Source organism: Planococcus citri, chromosome 4 (genome assembly GCF_950023065.1).
Source record: "Planococcus citri chromosome 4, ihPlaCitr1.1, whole genome shotgun sequence".
Taxonomy (NCBI): Eukaryota; Metazoa; Arthropoda; class Insecta; order Hemiptera; family Pseudococcidae; genus Planococcus; species Planococcus citri.
Window position 1 is genome coordinate 68,847,093 of NC_088680.1, and position 14,644 is coordinate 68,861,736.

At 37.9% G+C, this 14,644-nt stretch overlaps 1 protein-coding gene across 2 annotated transcripts in view; it reads right to left on the reverse strand.

The window, feature by feature from the left end:
- LOC135846002 (homeobox protein prospero-like) overlaps nt 1-14,644 on the reverse strand; it is a 126,547-nt gene that overhangs the window by 17,427 nt on the left and 94,476 nt on the right. For both annotated transcript variants that reach the window (XM_065364923.1, XM_065364922.1), the window contains exon 2: nt 4,899-8,942. In XM_065364923.1, the coding sequence (XP_065220995.1) occupies nt 4,899-8,516 (3,618 nt within the window). In that variant the 5' untranslated portion in view covers nt 8,517-8,942. The remainder of the gene's footprint in view (nt 1-4,898; nt 8,943-14,644) is intronic.

The following is a 14,644-nucleotide window of genomic DNA, read 5'->3' on the forward strand; positions in this document are numbered from 1 at the left end:
GATTTTTCAACATCTTGATTTTGAATGGACTTTTTTTTAGGTATGATTTTATTGAATATTATTTCCATATTGATGGACTGTGGTCACTTTGAATGGGTCTCTGAACAGTTTTGAAATAATTTCTCAGATATTTTCCAAAGATTTCTCAATTTTAAGTAGATTCTTGTGTTTTCATTTGAGGTATTCTTCCATTTTGATAAATTTGTTCCAAAATTTTAGGATCATGTTTCAATTTTGAGCGAGTTTTCAAACGAGAAAAAATTCATGCATCGAAATCGATAAAACTTTTCATAAAAATTTCGTAAAAATCCAAATCCCCATAAAGTATTGATAAATTCCCCATCTACCAACAAATCGAATTTTCCACCAACCATATCAACAATGAAAAAATCAATTTTTCCTGTTCAAATCTTCACCAAAACTTTCCCACCTCTCTCTCACACCACAGCATAGAGAATTTCCACCAAACCTTTTACCTCTCAAAAAAAAAGCACAATTCGTTCGACTCGATTTGTCGATTTAATATGTAGTATAGGTAAGTACTTCATCCAATCCACTTGACTAAACAAACCACCAATACGGCGGCGGCATCGGCATCGATTACTATACGCTAATCCATATTACAACTGTACCCACGAAATTCGAAAAAGAACCCGCGTAAAAATTGCCTCATTAATTAAGCCGTCAAATTTTCCAAATGAAGTTACTTCGACTTGCGCCAAACGAATCCTTCCTAACGACTTTCGTTCAAATATTTAAAGACAATATATTACAGATTTATCGATGTACCGCATAGACAATTTATCAACCAAGACAACGATTTGATCGCAGACTATTTGAACAGCTTCGATGCCAGTTCTGCTGTGCACGGCGGTTTTCGGTTCTTTTAATAAATTTAATTGCGACGATGATTTGCGCAAAATATCGTAGATCGTATGCTAAATTGCAAACTTGTTTTTCATTTGACATTCATGCCAGCCACCGAAACCGAGCGCGAAAAAATGCTCGACTTGGTCTAATTTACGATCTATATTTTTCGATATCTCATCCCAATATCTACATACATACGTAGGTACGTAGGTGCTTTGCATCTGCATCAAGGTTTACTTTTCGGATTACGTGGGTTAAGCAGATAGGTACCTATAGCTTTGCCTTGATATTGATTCGGATAAACCTCGATGTTGTGAATTTGTAATTTTGATTTCGATGAAAATCACGCGATACTTTCAGAAAAAAATTTCCTGATTTTTAATCTTATTTCAAAAAGCGTTCCTGGATTTTTTTCGAGATAGAAAAATGCTCGAATCGATTTTTTTTTCTTTTTCAACTTTCTATTTTTCAGATTTTTTGAGAATATTCGCAGGGTATCTTTGGGAGACCAAAAAAGAATATTAGAGCTAAAAAAGGGGATTTTTGGAAAAATCTACTTTTTTCTGTTTTTTTTGTTTGAAATTTTTTCTCACACTCTGCACACTCACTAAAATGAGTAGAAAAAAATTGATTTTGAATATTTGGTCAAAATTACCTCGAAAAAAGTGTTCATCGGAATATGTTTGCCTGGTGAGAGGAGGGGAGGAGGGGTGGAGGACCAACAAAAAATTTTGAAATGAGCTATTAGATTTTTTCATTATTTTATTCCCTCGAAAACGAAAGAAAATACCCTCATAAAGTTATTTTTTTGGGTTTTTGACCCTGATCCGCAACTTTGGAAAATTTGAAAAAAAAATACGATGGCTTGTGGTCGACATTTTGGCGAAAAATTTAGCCCCCAGCGATTTTAGTTTCGGAGCAATGGAAGTTTGAAATTTTCTTCTGAGATTTCTGGCTAGAAAACAGTGCAAAAAAATTGCAAAAGGAATTTTTTGAGTTAAAACACGTTTTTCTGCATGGGAGAGAGAGGAGGAGGGTTGGTTGACATTTTTCACCTCCAAAATTATTTTTTGGACCCTCCCCCTTCCTCCTCCAGGATACGCAGTAAACCAAATTCAGCTGTTACCTCAATTTTATAAAATTTTGTAATTTTTTTTCACTCAAAAATAAGCCTTTTGATTTCGAAAAAAATTCCAAAAATCATAAAATAAAATTCGCAGCTCAAATTTGATTCACTGGGGTATTTTTGGTTGCTTTTTCGACTTTTTTTTTCGTCTAATTGAAAAAAATATCAAAATCTTTCTTTTTTTTCCAAATAGTTTTAAAATTCCCTCCCTTCCTTCACCACAAAAATTGCCAAAAATTTTAGGACCACTTAAGACAATTTTTACTGACAAAAATGTATCCCAAGAGGCGGAAATATTTTTGATCCAGACAAAGCTGGATCGAAAGAGAATGCAAAAAACGTCACAAGCCAAAATTTTAGGAGTTGAAGCAAAATTTTTGGATTTTTAGGAGGTATATTTTGACGAAAAATGAAAATTCAATTTTCTTCCAGTTTTTTTTTGGATGGGGGAGCGAAGAGGGGAGAGGGGAAGAGGGAGAATTGCATAAAATTTTTTTTAGATTTTTTAAAATACTCCTTTTAACATTGTTTCATAGTTTTGTAGATAATTCCTCAAATTTTTGGAGTTTTGATAAACTATTAGTTTTTGTGCCAAAAGCAATATAAATTTATGATTTTTTTTTTTCTAATTTTATGTTTTTTTTTTAAATTTGAAATCTTGCATCAATTGATATTATTTATTTCAGTTTTATGAAATTTCATTTCATTTTCTCTTCGACTATTTTTCGTCTAACTTGAAAAAATATCAAATTCTTTCTTTGTCTCTGAATGATTTTGAAATTCCCTCCCCTCCCCCTCCCTCCCAAAACATTGCAAACATTTTTAGAACCACTAAAGACAATTTTTACTGACGAAAAAGTTTTCCCAAGTGACAGAAATATTTTTTGATCCAGACAAAGCTAAATCGTCTCGAAGGAGAATGCAAAAAACGTCACAAGTCAAAATTTCAGGAGCTGAAACAAATTTTTGGATTTTTGGGAGGTATTTTTTGACGAAAAACGAAAATTCAATTTTCCTTCAGGTTTTTTTGAGGAAGATGGGGAGGGGGGAAGAGGGGGGGGGAGTTGTAGAAAGTTCTTATTAGATTTTTTAAAATACTCCTTCTTTCAACATTGTTTCGTAGTTTGGTAGAAAATTCATCAAATTTTTGGAATTTTGATAAAATATTAGTTTTTGTGCTAAAAGCAATATTTTATGATTCCCCCCCCCCCCAATTTTATGTTTTTTATTCGAAATCTTGCATCAAATAAGTACATAATTTTATTGATATTTTATTTCAGTCATATAAAATTCCATTTCATTTGGTCTTTCGAATTTTTTTCTACCAACTTGAAAAAATACCAAAATTCTTTTTTTTTCAAAATGATTTTGAAATTACCTCCCTTCTTCCCCCCTGCCTCCTGAAAAAAGTTTCAAAAATTTTTAGAACCATTTTCATTTGGTCTTTCGAATATTTTTCGTCAAACATAAAATAAAATTCTTTCTTTTTTTCTAAATGATTGTGAAATTACCTCCCTTCTCCTTCCTGAAAATAGTTGCTAAAATTTTTAGAACCACTAAAGACAATTTTCACTGACGAGAAAATTATCCCCAAATGGCAGAAATATTTTTGGTCCAGACAAAGAAATCTGAATCGAAAGAGAATGCAAAAAACGTCGCGAGCCAAAATTTCAGGAGCTTTGAAGCGCATTGTAGGTATTTTTTGACAAAAAGCGAAAATTCAATTTTCCTTCTGTGGGGGGGGGGGGAAGTTGTATAAAATTCTTTTAAGATTTTAAAAAAAATATTCCTTTTTTTTTTTTGAAATTCTGCATCAAATGAAGATATTTTATTGTTTAAATTTTACTTCATTTGCTCTTTCGACTATTTTTCGTCTAAAACTTGAAAAAATATCAAATTCTTAAATTCTTTCTTTTTCTCTAAATAATTTTAAAATTCCCGCCCCCTCCCTGCCAAAAAAATTTCAAAAATTTTTAGAACTCTAAAGACAAATTTTTAGTGACGAAAAAGTCATTCCAAGAGGCAGAAATATTTTTGATCCAGACAAAGCTGAATCAAAAGAGACTGCAAATAACGTTGCGAGCCAAATGAATTTTTGGATTTTTGGGAGGTAATTTTTGACGAAAAAGGAATTTTTTTCGAAATCCTTCAATTTTATAAAATTCTATTCAAAAAAAAATTATTTCGTCAAGTAGAACTTTTTCTCAATATTTTCGACTTTGAAAAATATTGATCCAAAAACGTAGGTAATTTTAAATTTTGAGTTTTTTTTTAAATGAATTTTTCGTTCGAATTAAATACGACCTCGTGTTTTTAAAGTACCTTCAGGAAAACAAATCGAAATATTTAAAGACGTTTACGTTAATCAATTAATTATTGACAGGCCTACACTCGACTCTGGTAATAGATAAATGGTAATTGCACGCAAACCTCAAATAACAACAACAACGATTTGAAAAAAGCGTGCCAAGGAACGATAATTCGACGACGACGACTTTGAATTCTTAACATTTTAGAAGAAACGACGAATACAGAATAAAATATTGAAAACTCCCATAAAAAGAAGGCGTTCTTAAAGACAACTTCGCATGTCCGAAGAAACACTCGAGTACTTACGAGTCGACGAGAGCTTTCCAAAAGGGGGGCAAAGAGAAGAAAGCAGACAACGAATGAATAAGTTACATCGCGCGTCTTGAATACTTTGTTACGACCAATAAAGAGGCGGGCAAAAACACTCTCTTCTATAACCTTAATTCGGCGAAGCGAAATAAAAAAATCATGCGATATGAAAAATGCAAAGAAGCGAAAAAAGCATTCAGCGTGCTTAAAAGCAACAAACCCAAAATAATAAAAAGGCATAAATTACATTAAAATTAGTATTTGGACGTAAACAAAAGGATATTGTAGGCGTCATTCCGTCGTAAGCGGCACCATCCATGGAATTGCAATCGGATCCTCGATCCAGACTATCACCTCCACCCATACCCGAGTTGGACCTCACGTAATCGGGCGAATTACCCCTTTGCAAATGCTGCTGCTGTTGCTGCTGCTGAGCTGCGACCATAAAAGCAGCCGGATGGAATAACGACGAATGATGAGGCAGAGGAGGCGAATCTCTCAGCTGGTCTGACATTCCAGGCGGACTTGAGGATGGAATGTGATGAGGTCCCGGATGCTGGCCGTAGAACGGGCTGTAGGGCGAGTACACTTGGGATTCGTGCAGGCCCGGATTTGGTATAGCCACCGAGGTGGGCAATGAAACTGGTAACATTGGAGCCGAAGCCGGAATATGGAACGAGCGAGGGGGAGGCGAGTCGGCTGAGCCGTTGGTCGATGGCAGCATTCCGCCGTATTTGCTGGGCGAGTCGAGCAGAGTAGAAGGAGGACAGCCCATACCATCTTGGGCCAAGATTCGACTCACTGTTCGTGGAGTTATTCGAGTATCGGTCACCTTATGACGTTTCTTTTTCTGAGGTACGACTAAACTCAGAGCTTCGTGCTGTTCTGGTACTGGGCCATCGGCCGAGCCTCTCAAATCAGGCAAACCGAACGAACCCATGTGCGAGTTACTCAGACTGTTCATCGACGAGTAGAGGGCAGCTGCTGCAGCTGCGGCTGAATTCATCCCCGAGCCCATTTTCGGTGGTCCGAACAGGTTGGAGCTGAGACCGGTTGGTCTTTGGGGTAAATTCATCACGTTTATGTTATTCTCCGGATTCGAGTTGGCAAAATTTTGAGCTGCTTGGCTAGCTGCTGCGGCTGCGGCTGCTGCAGCTGCGGCGCTCGAGTTGCTGGTTTTATTCGGAGTGCCCGAAGATGAGTTGAAGGTGTTGGACGAGTAAGATGAGTTGTTTTTATCGCTGGATGAAATGCAATTGCCTCGATCGATGACTTTGGTACGAGGTGATTTACGATCGATGAGTTGGGAAGCCATGAGCAAGTCTTTGTTGAGCTGCTCGGCTGCCAATACAGCCTCGGACGATTTACTCGATAGTTTTTTCTGCTGCAGGAATCTCGTCATTATGGTATCTATGAGATTAGATAACGTAGAAGATATCTCTGATTTCAGAGCTTCGGCCAGGCCTTCGAAATCGAAATTATCTCGACTCGAGTTCGATTTCAGCATCTGTAATCTGTCAGCGAACTCGCTACGTGATCTGTGCTGAGCCACATCGGACTGATGATGCAGAGCTTTCGGAGATTGCTCATTTTGCTGCTGCTGTGATTGCTGAGGGGGCTGGAGCTGCTGGTCACGATGGTTGTGGTGGGAACGATTCGGCGACGATGGTTCCATCCTGGAGGCTGATTGAGATGTAGAGTGAGCGTTGTCAGCACCACTGATGGGGGTTTGCCTGGTGGTGTGCTGGATATCTCTACTAATCTGCTGCTGCTGTTGCTGGTGTTCGGCTGCGGCCGCTGCTAAGGCTACTTTCTCAGCCATACGAGCCTCCTGCTCCATGAACAGCTTGTGCCCTACGCCTAAATACATGGCTGCTGCGTTACTCAGCATCGAATGTGGATGAGGGGGGTGATGAGGGTGATGATGATGATGAGGTTGCAGATGATTCTGAGCATTGTGAGGATCTTGGAACATCTGATGTTGTAGAAACGATAGAGCTCCGTTGAAATTCGGATGTATGGGGAATGGATGCGAGTTCATGTGAGGTACACTTGCTGCAGGGTTCTGGGGCAAGAACTTATTGCCGAGCATTTTACTGATAGCTGGAGACATGGTGGATTGGGTGACTGGAGTCGAAACTGTGGGAAACGAGGAGCCCGGATTGGTGTGATCTTTTTGCTGCTGATGAGGCACTGGAGTAGGTGCTGGAGTATTATGCTTACTCGTCGTCGGTGAAGCAGGTACACTGCTGTTATCGTCGTCTTCATCGTCCTCGTGATCAGCATCACTGGCTGTCTCATCTTGCTCCATTTCGGATTTAGGATTGGGTAGATCTGCGTCTTGTTCCATCGCATCGACCGAATCCTGATCCATTCTGGTACACAACTGGACGTATTTTTGCTGCATTTCGGCCAATTGCTCTTGCATGGTTCTGAGTTGATTTTTCAGAGCATTTTTCTCCACCACTTTTTGCCTGATCTCGGCTGGACTGAGATTTTCATCTTCGTCTTCGCTCAGAGCATCGGCCACCTCGTTCAAGCTGGCTGCGTATCTTTCAGCTACACTGTTATCGTGCTGCTGAGGATGGTAAAGCTTCCTCTTCTTGCAGCCGTTCACTGGTACAGGTAGGGGGCTGGATCGCATAGATGAGACTATGTTCTCGACTCGGGCACGTTTCAACTCGACTTGTTGCTCGGTTTTGGGGTAAGAAGAGCATTCGTTCGATTCGTCGGCGTCTTCTTTATTCGAAGCTGCAGATTCGGAGGATGAAACCGAATGCTCGGAGGCTGAGCTGTCGTCGTTATTGTCGACAACTTGACGATGATTCAGATTCAGTTTGTCTACCAGACTATCGTTAGGGTTATTTTGACCCGATAAAGGGCTTACCTCGGTGGCTGCTGCTGCGTTGGCTGCTGCAGATGAAGCTCTATCGTCAGCTTCGCTCGTATCCATGTCTTCGGCAATGACGTCACCGTTGGTTAAAGGTTCATCGCCTGCGCCTTTGGAACGGTCACTAGCACAATTTTCGTCACTGATATTACCACCGACACTGTTTCGGTCACCAGAACCGTTTGTTAAATTCGCGATTTTCACGTCATTATTATTGTTATTATTATTATTACACGAAGAATTATTATTATTATTATTCGACGACGAATTATTATTATTGTTTAACGCGGCTACGACGGCGGCTGCGGCAGCTGCGGCGACGGCAGCGGAATTCGCGACGGAAGAATTTTCACTACTCGTATTGTTGCAATCGACGATCGACTCGAGATTATTATTATTGCTACTGGAATTATTATTATTATTATTGGCACCTGAAACGCCTCGCAGCTCTTGCTCCAAAGCATAGATCTCTTTCCTTTTGCCGGATAGTATGTTGCGTAGCATGTGTTGAGCCATATCTCCGACTGCGACTGGAGAACTATTACCTCCACCTCCACCTCCACCGTTCAACGTACTGCTGACTCTGCTAACAGGTGATTGGCTGTTGTTGAGACAATCGTAAGCACTACCGGAGATGGTCGATACGTCGTTGGCGGCTACGTCGATCGTCATCATCGCGTCTGCACCGTCCGCGATCGTTTTCACTCGACGACTCAACAACTCGTTTAGCATTTTGGTCGGGCCGAAGCCCTGTACTTGATTAAAATACGCGGCGGCTCCGGCTGCGGCAGCTGAGCCGGCAGAAGAGCCGAAATTATGGTGATTTTGAGCTTGGGCGGCGAAAAACGCGCCGTATATGCCGCTATTTAATAAATTCGGTCGCGAACTGAAATTCGGTATAGACGAGTAACTGTTACGCGGTTCGCCGGCGTCCACGCGTTGTCTGGAACGTTTGGTTTTCTTTAGTAAACCGAAAGAGTCCACTGTAACGTCCTCTTCTGATGACATCATAAGGAAGCTGCGATCCGATTGGCCGAGGGGGATTTCTTTTCAGCTCTCCCTGGCGTCTTTTTTTTTGGTAGGGGTTACGATCCGCCGGCTGCTGTTTCTTTATCGCCGCACCGCCGCTCCTCTGGTTGTAGAATGGATGATAGGAGGGTCCCCCTTCTGCTTCTATGTACTGTACCAGTCGTCCTAGTTTCACTACTATAACCAGTATACAATATCGGTGTCCCTTCTTTTACTATTAATGCTGCTGCCAATGCTGCAGCTGCTACAGCTCGTGCTACTGTCGATGTGGATGTGGATGATGATGTTGTTGTTGTTGCCAATGCCCTCCGCACCTCCGCGTCCAATAAGGTTCCTTTTGATGGTCTTAATACGTCCTCCGCCACTTCTGCTTCTACTACCGCCGTCAACCGTTCATGCTGAGTGCTCCTGCAAGGTGAAAAAAAAAAGGAAACATGTTAGAGAAATAGAGATCACAAAATGCTGCTCAGGTATACACATAGGTAGCTAATATAGGTACATATAAACTCGTATCATCATCATCATTATTATAGGCTATCATTAAAAAAGTACCATCTCTATATAAGAATGGCGAGCTTGTATGGAAAATACCTTGTAAATGGGCCAACGAAGATACCAAGACTTGAAAAGTTCATAATCCATATACCTATACACACAGAACACCTCGCGAAATCTTCAAATAACATACAAGTTTTAAAAAAGAACACTTGGAGCAATTTTTCACCTTATATAAAGACGATCTACGAAGACGAATTCGTAATCTAGCGAATTGTTTTTTTTTTTTTTTAGACGAACTTTTCTATGTACTTACACATCGTGCAAAGTTCTACGTCTCTCTGTCGCACATGTACGAAATTTTTCGAATGTTCTCATATACCATAAGCCCATGCCTAATACCTAGGATTACATCCCTCCACCTTATATACCTACCTACATAGTATGTACGAACGTAAACCTACGATTTACGATATGTATGTGTATGTACGAATAGGTACTCGAATAGCTCGTGCCGTTTTTCTACGCGCATACATCTACGAGCTTATTCGGCCCAATCCATCTAACGTACGCCCTTCGCACATTAACACGCGCCTTAAGACGAATTCGGTTCGCTGAAATTCTGACACCTGTTTTTTTTTTTACTTTTTTTTTACTCGTAGGTAGAGATTTCATTCGGTAGATCTAGACCTACCTTGTTTTGTATTCGCGAGTGTGGTTGTATTCGTATGAGGATAAATAATAATGTAGGTATGGTATACTCTACATTCGAGCGTGAAATGAATCAAAATATGATTGGAAAATTGAGTTTTATGAGAAAATAATGATCAAGTTTTTGATTTTTTACACAAAGTTTGAAAGAAAAACTTCTCAGATGAAAAAAATCAAATAAAATGTCCGTTTTTACGTCATAATTCTACTAAAGATAATCTTTTTCACGAAGGAAAATCGTCCTCAGTCTCCTAAGCTAATGTTGATCCTCTCGTACGGTCAAAGTCACTGAAAAAAATTCGAAAATTTTCCATTTCTATGCCAGAACTCCTCCAAATAATTCCCACTGCGACGAAAAAACTGCCTTGGGTCCCTCACCCTCCTAAAGTTTCGAGAAAAAATCAAGACACCTGGAGAAAATGCAAATTTGCTAACAATATTTCGAAAATGTTCCAATTCGATCGTCAGAATTCGTCTAAATAACCCTTTTTTCCGAGAAAAAACTTTCCTCAATATCCCAAAAAAATGTTTATCTTCTTGTATCTCTTCGAAGTTGACAAACCTTTTGAGAAAAAAAATTCTAAGATTGACGTCTGTGAAAATTCTTTATTTCTGATCAGAATTCTTGTGTTCTAACCACCTATTCAAGGAAAAAACGTTCATTCAGTTCCTCAAATATTATTGGTCCTCTTTCATCGAGGTGAAAAAGCATGAAAAAAAGGAAAAATTCAAGTCAACATTTTTTTTGAATCCCATTCTGAGTAAGTAAGCCACTTTTTCAAAAAGAATTTTCTTTAGTCTTCCAAGCAATGTTAGCCCTCTCATGTACCTACTTACAGGCCTCCTAAATCGAAAAAAATCTGAACAATAACGAAAAGTAAAAGGTGATAATTAAATGACTCCTGCCAATCTCCAAACGTTATAAGTCCTCCCATACAGAAGCCCCCCCCCCCAAGTTGGAAAAATCAAAAAGTATAGAAATACATAAATTAAAGTCATCCCTAGTCAGTAAAGTATAATTTTTTTGCTGCTGTTGGGTCAGAATTTCTCTACATATTCGAATACCTACATCCAATTATTCTGGGAAATTCAGGGAAGCCCAAGTTTCACTTCTTGATTATTTTAGGTGGGGAGGGGGGTCAGAACTATTGAATAATGCTTATTTGTTGAAAATGAGCCAAATCCAAGAATAGTTTTTCAAAAATTTGAAAATTTTAATTTTTTGCTTGATTTTTTTTGTACAAATTTCAATTTTTTACATTTTTCTTATTTTTTAACTGAGCTAAAATTCCACTTTAGGTGATTATTTGTGAGGGAGGGAGGTATTAAAAGTATTCAGATTACGCTTTTCTAATCAAATCCGAGGACTTGAATATGTGTAATAAAAACGTAAAAATGTCAACTTTTTAGATTTTTCCTCATTTTTTGAGAGAGACTCAAATTCCATTTTTTGGTCATTTGGAAGGAGAGGGGAAGAGGAAGGAAGGGGGAGGAAAGTGGGTCAAAACTATCGAAACTGTGTGTTTTTTTTTTTTTTTTTTTAATAAAAATGGACCAAATCTAAAAGACTAGAACGTAAGAACATAAAAATTTCAACTTTTTAATTTTTCCCGCCATTTTTTGAAGGGGCTTACAAATTCCATTTTTTTGATCATTTTTCAAATGGGAAGGAGAAGAGGAGTCGAAACCATCGATGCAGTTTTTTCCCAATGAAAATGGGGTAAATCCAAAGTTCAGATCGTAGAAAATGTGAAATTTTTTTTTCACTTTTTGAGAACTTTGGTGGAGGGGGGGGGGGGGACTTTTTTGGCCTGACTTAATTTCAAGTTTGGAAGTTAAAATTTTCAGAGAATTTTTTTCTTTATCGCACGATGAATGAGAGGCCTACGTAAAATGCTGTAATAATGAAAAAATTGTTGAGAAAAGTAGAAAGTAGAGCTTTCAAATTTGTCTCAAAATATCTCATAAACGAAGTATTCTAGAGGAACTTGTAGAACCAAATAGGTGGAAAATTTCGTGCTCTTGAATTTTGATCATTTTTACGTTTTTTTAGTCTGTTTTTTTTTCGGAAATTGGCTATGAAAAAATTGAAAAAGTTTTTGAAATGTTGCTCAAAAATATCTCATCTTTGACTCCCAAGAAAACTCATCGGGAGAAGTGTGATTTTATTTTTTACAATTTTTTCCTCGTAATACGAACCAAAACTTTTTTCAAAAATTGATTTTTTGATAAATTTATTGCCAGATTGATTTCAGCTTTCAGAATCAATTTTTTAAATGTTGCTCAAAATACTTCAAATTAGGTCTTGAAAAAAAAAACTCATCAAGGTTCTGCGAGGAGAGAGAGAGGTAATTTTTCTTTTCCTAATTTTTTTTCGCGAGCTCCTTAGTTTTTTCTAAAAAAAAATGGATGGAAAAATTTTTAAAATTTGAAGTTTTTTATTTCAAAATTTCATTTCATATTGATAATTGAGATGAACTAAGGTGCCTAAAATATAAGTAAGTGAAACAAACAGAAGAAAAAAACTTTCAAAAATGACCCCCTGGGCCAAATTTTAGACAAAAAATTCATTTTTCGAGTTCGAAGGATTTTTTAAAACTCAATTTTGCTTCATTTTTTTAAAGGAAAAGTTTAGAATTTGATGTAAAATGATGTTCACTTTGAATGAATTTTCAAGTTTTAAGATTAGAAAAAATCTCATTGCCAGCTGAAATTTGAAAAAGCTCAAAACTGAGCTCTCTAGATTTTTTTTGGTAATCATTTAATATGTTTCAATTTTTGAAAATTTCTTGGAAATTGAAATTTGTCGTTTGGAAACCTGGAAAAAGCACGCTGAAGAGTTTAAATCCAATTTTTAGCCAGCTATTATTTTCAAAATAGGATCTCGATGCACTCTTAAAAAGCACAAGGGGCCAAAATTTTGATAAAAATTGAAAAAAAATTAAAGTGGCTCATTGGTTGTTAGTTGGTCACTCATTTGAAAACGTTGAGTTCGAATATGAACTCACTTTTTCGCTTTCACCCCTCTGAACCACTCATCAATGCCCCAAACGTTGTCAAAATATCAAAAAATGTTGTTTTCGAAGATTACTGGGTTCAAATATTCATTGAACTTATTTAATCTCAGACATGATTGGAAAAAAAAACCTGAAAAATTATAAAAATTATAGGTTTGGCATGCGATTCTTACTGATTCGAAGTCCGCGATTTGAAATATTTATTTATTGTTCGAATTTGACCACTCCATTTCTTCACAGCTTCTCAGTTTTTTCAAGAGGGGGTATGAGAGAGTACAGTTTTTTATTGAAAGGAGAGGGGAAAGAGGAGAAACAGAAGCTGCCTGAAAATTGAGACAGTTCGATTTCTGGTCTCTTTCACAGATTTTCAAGTTTCGGAGGTGACGAGTTTGAATTTTGAACCATTTTCCAAATCTGACCTTTCGTAATTATTTTCAGGTTTATTGAACTCTAATTTCATAATTTTTTCCAACACTTCATTCTCTTATGTTTTTTTCTAAACTCCTCATCTTAATAGGTGATAAAATTAATCCATCAACTGACGAGTCACATTTGAATTTATTTTTTTGTTCTCAACACTGGTGGGTGGGGGGAGGGGGTAAGGTATCCATTTAGTATCTATCCACGTTTAGTAGCCTCGCATGTAGTACTCTTAAACGTGTGGAGTTTATTGAACGCGAATTTGTAGCCACACATTATCTTTTCGAATCAGTGAAATGGTGTCGAGCCACACATGTTTGCACATTTTGTACGCTACACTTCTTTACACATACGAAGTACGAGTACGTGTAGCTTGACACTGCACACCGCACCACCACCTCATCTTTCATCCTAATCCATCAGCCATATCTGAGAACTGAGAGGGAAGTACACGCAGCACACTTTTAATTAAGGTGAGATGAATCAGCTAAATTTCATACAGTTTACTGTTTCCTTTTTACGAGTAGGTATCGATAGGACAATGCTCGAACTTCCAGCACCTATTCGTAGGTACATCTGGCATGTACAGAGGCGCGAAAAGTAGACAGGATTTTTAAGGAAGAGGTATATAAGGGGAAGTAGGAGTGTTTTTCTTGGGAAATTTTCATAATACAGTTCCAAATTTTGAGAAGGGGGGGGGGTCTTTGAGGGATTGGGAGGGGTCGAATAAAAAAATTGATTGATATTCGTATTCAGAGCTCATGAAAAAATATATAAAATGTCATGTCATACGAGTATACGATCCTTTGATTTTTTTTTCTATATTCGGTCATAATTTTGGGACTCCCCCCCCCCCACCCACTCGAGGTTTTGTGAGACCCATCATAAAGATTTCTGGATTTTTTTTTCAAATTTTTAATATCATAGCTCTAAAATTTGGCAAGCTTTTTCAAATAGTGCCTCAAAAATGGTCAATTTTGAATTTTTAAAAATTCGAAAAATCACTTTGGGTGTTTGAAATTTTGGTTTTTGGGGTTTCAGGTAGTTCTGTTCAAATCGAAATCAGACATCTCTGACTTTAGAATTTCTCTCTCGAGTATCAAACATTTTAGAGCACAAATCAGTACACAGAGGACAGGACGAAACGAAGGACGGGTGCCTTCTTTTCCCATTCGAAACCGGATGGCTTTTGGTCAATGGTAAGCGAGGTAAAACGTATTTAAGTTTGATACGATACGTGTAGAGGTTGCGGAAGCCATATAGCCATACACCACACCTAAGGGTTACGCTTCCGCGGCCACTTTTCAATAGGTATCCACAAACAATAATGCCACAATCGGAAGTTAAAATGTGAATTGTCTTATTACCCTATATAGGGCTATTACCGTACCTACTACTCGTGTACACTGCAGTATACGTATGTACTAATAACGTTATAGCGAGGAAGTAAAACTTTTTCCAAAAGGA